The sequence below is a fragment of the Stegostoma tigrinum genome, chromosome 35 (genome assembly GCF_030684315.1).
Source record: "Stegostoma tigrinum isolate sSteTig4 chromosome 35, sSteTig4.hap1, whole genome shotgun sequence".
In the NCBI taxonomy this organism is placed as follows: Eukaryota; Metazoa; Chordata; class Chondrichthyes; order Orectolobiformes; family Stegostomatidae; genus Stegostoma; species Stegostoma tigrinum.
Window position 1 is genome coordinate 22443361 of NC_081388.1, and position 9978 is coordinate 22453338.

At 48.9% G+C, this 9978-nt stretch overlaps 1 protein-coding gene across 1 annotated transcript in view; it reads right to left on the reverse strand.

The window, feature by feature from the left end:
* Positions 1-9978, reverse strand: part of LOC125447477 (ras-specific guanine nucleotide-releasing factor RalGPS2-like) — a 60491-nt gene that overhangs the window by 17755 nt on the left and 32758 nt on the right. Inside the window, exons 10-12 of the mRNA XM_048521862.2 lie at positions 6027-6164; positions 4794-4884; positions 4018-4082 (exon numbers count right to left, since the gene is read on the reverse strand). Coding sequence (XP_048377819.2) covers positions 4018-4082; positions 4794-4884; positions 6027-6164 — 294 coding nt within the window. The remainder of the gene's footprint in view (positions 1-4017; positions 4083-4793; positions 4885-6026; positions 6165-9978) is intronic.

Here is a 9978-nt window from a genome sequence, read left to right on the forward strand (position 1 = left end):
AACCCCACCACACCCAGCACCTTCCCCTGCAACCGCAGGAAATGCTACACTTGTCCCCACACCTCCTCCCTCACCCCCACCCCAGGCCCCAAGATGACTTTCCATATTAAGCAGAGGTTCACCTGCACATCTGCCAATGTACCCGGTGTGGCTTCCTCTACATTGGGGAAACCAAGCGGAGACTTGGGGACCGCTTTGCAGAACACCTCTGCTCAGTTTGCAATAAACAACTGCACCTCCCAGTCACGAACCATTTCCACTCCCCCTCCCATTCTTTAGATGACATGTCCATCATGGGCCTCCTGCAGTGCCACAATGATGCCACCCGAAGGCTGCAGGAACAGCAACTCATATTCCACCTGGGAACCCTGCAGCCCAATGGTATCAATGTGGACTTCACAAGCTTCAAAATCTCCCCAACCCTGATCAAAACCAGCCCAGCTCATCCCCGCCTCCTTGACCTGTCCATCGTTTCTCCACCTGCCCGCTCCTCCCACCTCACTGACCAACCCCTACCCCCATCCCGCCTTGACCCCCACCTACACTCACCTTTACTGGCTCCATCCCTGCCTTCTTGGTCTGTCAGTCAATCTCCTCTTCACCTACCTGCTCCTTTAGCCATCTTCCATCTGCCTCCCCCCACAACTTATTTCAGAGCCCCCTTCCTCTCCGCCATTTCTGAGGAAGGGTCCAGACCCAAAATGTCAGCTTTCCTGCTCCTCAGATGCTGCTTGGCCTGCTGTGTTCATCCAGCTCCACACCGTGTTATCTCCGATTCTCTAGCATCGGCAGTTCCTACTATCTCAGAGAAAGACCCTATCTGGACGTATCACAGTGTGGGTTGGTAATGACTCTGCCCAAGACTGCAAGAAACTACAGAGAGTTGTGAACACATCCCAGTCCATCACAAACCCCAGCCTTCCCTTCCATTGACTCTCTCTGTACTTCCCACTGCCTTAGGAAAGCAACCAAAGACCCCTCCCACCCCACTGAGAGTCTTCTCTACCACTTTTCCACTGAGCAGCAGATACAAACACATGAAAACACATACCAGACTTGAGAACCATTTCTTCCCCGCTGTTATCAGACTTATGAATGGACCTCTCATATTAGAGTTGACTTTTCTCTGCACCTGCTCTATAGCTGTAACAGGGACCCGACCCGAAACCTGACGTTTCGGGCCTAGACCTTTCATCAGAGACGGGGATGGGGAGAGGGTTCTGGAATAAATAGGGAGAGAGGGGGAGGCGGACCGAAGATGGAGAGAAAAGAAGATAGGTGGAGAGGAGAGTATAGGTGGGGAGGTAGGGAGGGGATAGGTCAGTCCAGGGAAGACGGACAGGTCAAGGAGGTGGGATGAGGTTAGGTAGGAAATGGAGGTTCCAACCTCTCCCCCGCAGAACGGGCAGCCCTCCACTCCAACCCCAACCTCACCATCAAACCCGCAGACAAGGGTGGCGCAGTGGTAGTATGGCGCACTGACCTCCACATCGCCGAGGCCAAACGCCAACTCTCCGACACCTCCTCCTACCGCCCCCTTGATCATGACCCCACCCCCGAGCACCAAACCATCATCTCCAACACCATTCATGACCTCATCACCTCAGGGGACCTCCCACCCACAGCCTCCAACCTCATTGTTCCCCAACCCCGCACGGCCCATTTCTATCTCCTTCCCAAAATCCACAAACTTGCCTGCCCTGGTCGACCCATCGTCTCAGCCTGTTCTTGCCCCCACCGAACTCAACTCCACCTATCTGGACTCCATTTTCTCTCCTTTGGTCCAGGAACTCCCTACCTACGTCCGTCACACTACCCACGCCCTCCACCTCCTCCAGGACTTCCAATTCCCTGGCCCCCAACACCTCATTTTCACCATGGATGTCCAGTCCCAATACACCTGTATTCCTCATGCAGATGGCCTCAAGGCCCTCCGCTTCTTCCTGTCCCGCAGGCTCGACCAGTCCCCCTCCACCGACACCCTCATCCGCCTAACCGAACTCGTTCTCACCCTCAACAACTTCTCTTTCGATTCCTCCCACTTCCTACAGACAAAGGGGGTGGCCATGGGCACCCGCATGGGCCCAAGCTATGCCTGCCTCTTTGTAGGTTACGTGGAACAGTCCCTCTTCCGCACCTACACAGGCCCCAAACCCCACCTCTTCCTCCGTTACATTGATGACTGTATTGGCACCACCTCTTGCTCCCCAGAGGAGCTCGAACAGTTCATCCACTTCACCAACACCTTCCACCCCAACCTCAAGTTCACCTGGGCCATCTCCAACACATCCCTCACCTTCCTGGGCCTCTCAGTCTCCATCTCAGGCAACCAGCTAGTTACTGATGTCCATTTCAAGCCCACCGACTCCAACAGCTACCTAGAATACACCTCCTCCCACCCACCCTCCTGCAAAAATTCCATCCCCTATTCCCAATTCCTCCACCTCCGCCACATCTGCTCCCACGATGAGGCATTCCACTCCCGCACATCCCAGATGTCCAAGTTCTTCAAGGACCGCAACTTTTCCCCCCCCGCAGTGGTCGAGAATGCCCTTGACGCGTCTCCCGCATTTCCCGCAACACATCCCTCACACCCCACCCCCGCCACAGCCACCCAAAGAGGATCCCCCTCGTTCTCACATACCATCCCACCAACCTCCGGATACAACGCATCATCCTCCGACACTTCCACCATCTACAATCCCCACCACGTAAGACATTTTTCCATCCCCACCCCTGTCTGCTTTCCGGAGAGACCACTCTCTCCGTGACTCCCTTGTTCGCTCCACGCTCCCCTCCAACCCCACCACACCCGGCACCTTCCCCTGCAACCACAGGAAATGCTACACTTGCCCCCACACCACCTCCCTCACCCCTATCCCAGGCCCCAAGATGACTTTCCACATTAAGCAGAGGTTCACCTGCACATCTGCCAATGTGGTATACTGTATCCATTGTAGCCAGTGTGGCTTCCTCTACATTGAGGAAACCAAGCAGAGGCTTGGGGACCGCTTTGCAGAACACCTCCGCTTGGTTCGCAATAAATAACTGCACCTCCCAGTTGCGAACCATTTTAACTCCCCCTCCCATTCTTTAGATGACATGTCCATCATGGGCCTCCTGCAGTGCCACAAGGATGCCACCTGACGGTTGCAGGAACAGCAACTCATATTCCGCTTGGAAACCCTGCAGCCCAATGGTATCAATGTGGACTTCACCAGCTTCAATATCTCCCCTTCCCCCACCGCATCCCAAAACCAGCCCAGTTCATCCCCTCCCCCCACTGCATCCCAAAACCAGCCCAGCCTGTCTCTGCCTCCCTAACCTGTTCTTCCTCTCACCCATCCCTTCCTCCCATCTCAAGCCGCACCTCCTTTTCCTACCTTCTAACCTCATCCCACCTCCTTGACCTGTCCGTCTTCTCTGGACTGACCTATCCCCTCCCTACCTCCCCACCTATACTCTCCTCTCCACCTATCTTCTTTTCTCTCCATCTTCGGTCCTCCTCTCCCTCTCTCCCTATTTATTCTGGAGCCCTCTCCATCCCCCTCTCTGAAGAAGGGTCTAGGCCCGAAACGTCAGCTTTTGTGCTCCTGAGATGCTGCCTGGCCTGCTGTGTTCCTCCAGCTCGACACTGTGTTATCTCAGACTCCAGCATCTGCAGTTCTAACTAACACTATTTTCTGCATTCTGTTCTATTACCACGATGTACTGATGTGAGGAATTATTTGTCTGGTTAGCATGGGAAACAATGCTTTTCACTGTACCCCAGTATATGTGACAATAATAAATCAAATTCAATAATGGTGGTTAGCACAGTCACCATCATGAAGACTAGCCCAGATTTTTGAACTGAATTTAGATTCCACTGGGTGTTCCCAGAACATGAGCCTGTGTCTGGATAACTAGTCCACAGTCAGAAACAATACACACTGTTTCTCGATCAATCAACTTCAGCCTCTGAGAATTGCCAGTTTGTTTACAGGGTTTATGGCAGGATTTGAAGAATAGTCTCACCTCGAGAGTCTCGTGTGGAATCCGGATGCTGAGCACATGTTGCAGGCTGGATCATCAGAGATCGCCTGTAGAAAGATACCAAAACACAAAACTTTTAGGGCTCCATAAACAGTTCAAACAATGCACTAACCTGGAAATTATTCACTCTAAGTCACTGTGACCAGGTGGATACAAATGGAACACTTCCCATCTGAAATACTCATAGCCTCAGTGTTCAGTTAGACACAGGATGAAGCCCATTTGATCAATTCCAAATTCCTCAATTTAACACATTCACTCTCTCCAGTTACTGGCATCCTCACCCTGCCTCTCCCACATCATCTCAGAATCACAGAATCCATTGTGTGGAAACACGCCATTTGGCCCATAGGGTCTGCACTGACCCTCCAAACAGCATCACACACGGCAACCCTATCCCTGCATTTCCCACGGCCAATCCACCCAATCTTTGGACTGTGGGAGGAAACTGGAGCACCCGGAGGGAATGCACACAGACACAGGGAAAATGTGCAAACTCCACACTGACATTCACCTGAGGCTGGAATTGAACCCGGGTCCCTGGCGCTGAGAGGCACCGTGCCACCTCATGTTCTATTTTTGTGAACATAATCCATATCCCAGTCCTCTCCCTAATTCCGTTTGGGTGATGGTGCGTTCTGAAACACAGCCAGCATTCCCATCAGTAAAGTTTCATTCCTCTCCTGGTTGGGGAAGTAGTAAAAGCTGACCTTTTGGATAATTTCCTCACTGAAAGCACAGCCAAGTGCAGAACTAACCTGTAGTTGTCCTGCTCCAAGAATCCCTGCAGTTCCTCGATGTATCTCTGGGAATTCAGGTATTTCTGCACGTGAGGCAACGTCGGAAGGTCTGCAAATCATCCAAGTCAGACCGTGAGGAGAAAATATGAGAGACAGCAGGAGAGGCGGAGACAGGCAAGAATGTTAACAGACTCCCACCCTCACTCGAAGTATCAATGAATCCATCAGACATTGCCAACAATTTAATCACAACACAGTGTGATTAGTGACAGCGTCTAAAGTTGCAATGAGCTCACTCCTCATCAGTGCCACCAGACCCATTAAAAACAGATGGTCTGTCATGAAGCAGAGCTAATGTCAATGGTGAGTAACTCAGAGGGCTTGAGTTCAGTTCCCAGCAGGGCGCAATTTAAACTCCATTAATGAATCCAGAATTGCAAGCTCACCTCAGGGAAAACAGAGAGAAGAAACACTTTGGTTCGCTAATACGAAGCTTTTACTCGCCAGAAACTTGATTAAAACATACAAGATTCTCAGCAGCTTGAAAGGGTAGATTTCCCCCTACGATGGAGTCCTTGGCCAGTGGGAATAATCTCAGAGTAAAGAGTTACAGTGGAGATGGAGAGGACTTTGCTTGTCTCAGTGACAAGTGAATCTGGGGAATTCTTTGCTGTAGAGAGCTGTAGAGGCTGGGTCACTAACTATATGCAAGGCTGAGATAGATATTCTTAATCAGCGCGGGAATCAGGGGTTACAGGGAAAAAGGCAGGAAAATGAGGATGATCAAATCAGCTGTGATCCCAGAACTAGAGGGCATTATCAATGGGCTGAATGGCCTACTTTCTGCTCCTAAGTCTACGGTCACTGCTGGGTATTGTAACCAGCTGCCAGTGCTGGGTGTCAAATACGTCAGCTGCCTCTCCTGATTTAAATGGGCTCCATTCTATGCAAGTATCTCTTCTGGGCCAGCAGGTGGACTTTACTGAGAAAGACGCAAAAAGTTAAAGCAGCCCACAGTCTCATTTCACCCAAAAGACAACAAAATCAGAAGTCACATGACACCAGGTAATAATCCAACAGGTTTATTTGAAATCACAAGCTTTTGGAGCGCCGCTCCTTCATCAGGAGCAAGCTGTGACTTCAGGTAAACCTGTTAGACTAGAACCTTGTGTTGTGTGACTTTCTGACCTTGTCCACCCCAGTCCAACACCAGCATCTCCTCAACAACAGATGATGGTCAGAGACGATTACCGTATTCACAGAACTGCTGAAAGTCAAAGATGACACGTAAAACATTATTGATCAGATCACAGCGATGCTTCTTCTCCAAGGTTCCTGTCGACTGTGGAAATGCAGCATCAATGTAGGTGAGGTCGGACAAATAAATCCCTGGAAGGGACAAGGAGCCCAGTGTCAGAGATACCAAACTCGAGGGCTCTTTCTGAAATACAAGTCTTTTGATGGTTATTAAATTTCACAAAGTGAGGGATGGTAAGCTGTTGCATCACAAATGTTTCCTTAACCAGCATCACTGGTACATTAACCAGGTCATTGACTCTTTGTATGTGGGATCTTGTTGTGCACAAATTGGGAGCTGTCAATGTTAGTATACAAAGATAACTCTTCTTAAAGCTAACTTCATCTCAAGGCAATCCAGAGGTTATGGAAGACGTTACAGAAATATTTCTTCGTACTTTCCTTCATTTCACACAGGCAGTGTCTGGTCCAGCACAAGTCATCCTGTCACTCAGTAAAACTTTTTTGGTCTTTCTGGGAAATATACACTCGCTTCAGAAAGGCAGCTCCTCCCCAACTGACACCCTCCTTCGGTTTGCTGCACAGTGGTATTGTTGCTGGGCTGTTAATCTAGGGACCCTACCCCCCAGAGACCAGGGTTCAAGTCCTGCCAGGGCAGATGGGTTTTGAGTTCAATAAAAATCTGGAATTAGAAGTTTAACGACGACCATCTGGTTCACTAATGTCCTTTAGGGAGGAAATCTGCCATCCTTACCTAGTCTGGTCAACATGTGACTCCAGGCCCACAGCAGTGTGGGTTGACTCATAACTGCCCCCTTCTGGGCAATTAGGGATGGGGGATTAAATGCTGGACTAGCCAGTGACACCCTGGATGATTAAAAAATAAAATCCCACAGGGAGCTGGATCCACATTTGAACATTTTAATTCGGGAACACACCCCACCCCTCTGAAAGGGCAGGGTGGGGTTACTACACTAACAGTGAGAACTGAATCCTCAACCTGAAAACTACAGAGATCTTTTAAAATTCATTTCTGAGATGTTAGCATTTATTATCTATCCTCATTTGCCCTTGGGAAGATTTTGGTGAGCCTGTGCGCAGGTACAGCTTCAAAACTTTGTTCTGTAACAGTGGGATAGAACAGGGTGACTCGCTCAGCGATTTCCGAAAACATTTAAGAGTTAACCACATTGTTGTGTATAGTGATTGACATTGGGCAGGCCACAAGTGGCAAGTTTCTACCAAGACAGGCTCACTGAATGTAGAGTTGTGTAAAATTTGGCAGTTTCATTACTATGAATAGGATTAACACTATTTCAGGTTTACCCATTCATTTGAAATTTCCCTAGTTTGAACTCCTCTCTCTAGCGCAGTAGTTTTGAGCCTCTGGACTACTAACCAAGTAATAAGTGCTACCTTACCACAATTGTATTAAACTTGGAAACATGACAATTCTGAACTTTTTGAAGGCACGAGATCAAAAGTGAATTCAGACAGTTTCTGAATCTCCTGCAAAACTCCAGGTCAGAGTGACATAAGCAGGCAGCTCAGCAGTGCATCCTTGAACTAAAATGAGAGCAACTCTGGGTAAATACTGTTAAATATTTCCCACCACTTCTCTGGGGGGAATGTTCCAGTTCTGCAAACATTCACCAGGGGAGGTAGCAATCAGCTCACCCTGGCTGTCGACCAGTGCCATATCACTTCCTTCCTGTCCCTGCCCAACCTCCCTCCCCCTCTTCTGAACATAACCCATCTGCTCAAACTCTAAACAACACTGCAGCCTGCTGTGTACTGGGGGAGGTGGGGGCTTGCTGGCCTTTGTCAAATGATTAAATGATTGGATTTATGTAGCACCATTCACAACCTCAAGACATCCCAATATACTGTATTGAAGTACTTTAGGAGCTAGTCACCCAACATGATACTAAGGTGGACACCCAGATCAGCGATTCCCAACAATATCACCCAAGTAAGTGATGTGAAGGAAGTGATGCACATTCCAGGGCCTAACCTGATCACCTCAAACTGACTGTTATCAGGGATGGACAATGGGCAGTCCCTCAGCCTGGCCTGGCCGGACACTGCACCCGGAGGCTGCTGGACCTGGACAGCAACCGTAAACGGAGTCACCCCATCCCTCACCCGATGGTAACGGAGGGTGGTGCAGGTTTCGAGCCAAGGCAGGAACTCAAGTTGGAGTGGACCGAGAGTGAGAAAGTGTGTCTGCAGGTGTGTGAATGTGTGCAAGAATGTGTGCGAGATCGTGAGAGTGTGTACATGTGGGTGTACAGATGTGCTGGCATGAACGAGAGTGTCCACATATAAGTGTATGTGTGCAGGTGAGTAAATAAATGTGTATGGGTGAGCGAGCGCAAGGGTGAGTGAGCTCATGCAAGAATGTGTAAAAGTGAGGGCGTGAGAGCAATTACGAGTGTGTTGTGAACCCTGGGCCAAATATGATGCGGGGAAATGGTAGAGATCAGCAATTCTCCACAGTCGAATAAACTCAAAGTCTCAATTTCAAATGGATTATATGGTTAACAATGAAAAACAACTGATATCTGTAGACTGCCTTTAAAAGGTGATGAAACTTCCCAAGAATGTTATAAAACAAGGTGCAACACCAAGCCATCCAAGGAGATATTAGGCCAGGTGACCAAAATCTTGGGCCAATAGGAAGGTTTTACAAGTGTCTGAAAGGAGGAAAGTGACCGAGGGGTTTAGAAAAGCAACACCAGAGCTTAATACCCAGGCCAGAGCGCATTATAAAGCAACACATTGAACTGGGATTTTTACAGAACATTCCTGCCGGTTCCTGGGCAGTTTGAGGCCCTCCTGAAAGCTCACCAACAGCTCTGGACGCACTCACTATCTGTAAATCCCTCAGTTCAGTAAATAAACCCGAGATAACTGCTTCAAAACAACACAATTTAGTGAGCTATTGTTTAAACATTGAGGCCACTGACCCGAATGTATACTTTACAATCCACTCTCACATCCATTTTGGTCATGGTTGACAAATAGTTGCAGATTTGTTTGTAAAGTGAAGTAACCTCTCTTGTCCTGTAAATGCCTTTTGCTTTCCCAGTTCCCACTGCTTCCCTCTCCTGAAGGTACTGGCTTAATAGAGCGGACACACAGAGACACGCTACGGGAATGCAGGCTAATCTTTTCAGTGTCTCAGCTCAGGATAGTTCAGGCCAGTTTTAACACATTAGCCCAGTCAGGCTAAAATCTCAGCCCAGAGAATAATCGCGCTGGCTCAGCCACTGAAAGAACAGGGGAAGGTCAGCAGTTTTGCTTTGGCAGTATTGCACAGCAGTGGATCCTCACTCAGCGACTGTGTGTTGGTGTGACAGTCAGCACCATGCTTTGGATATTTTAAACTGCTTTCTCACTTCCTCAACCACTTGGTGTAAGTCGGTCCTGCTTCAAGCAGGGTCAACACTCACTCCAGGAACTGGGACACAAAATCCAGGCCAACATTGGCAAAGGTGGTGGTGGTGGGGGAGTGCCACACTGGTTGAGGTGAAGACTTTCCATCAAGCCATCAAACCGAAACCCTGTCTGGGTTTTCAGGTTAATGAAAAGGTTTCCATTGAACAATTTAAAACGAATAGCAAAGTTCCTCCCAGAGACCTGGTCAACATTTATCCCTCAATCAACATCACAAAAAACATCAGAGATAATGGGAACTGCAGATGCTGGAGAATCCAAGATAATAAAGTGTGAAGCTGGATGAACACAGCAGGCCAAGCAGCATCCCAGGAGCACAAAAGCTGACATTTCGGGCCTAGACCCTTCATCGTCATCATTATCATCAGTTTGTGGCAGCCTGCAATAACACAAACTCCCAAGCATTAAAACAGCAGTGAAAGGGGAGGGGGGAAATTAAAATAATCAGTCTAGCAGCTGGTACCACGTACTGTGAAAGAGAAATCGG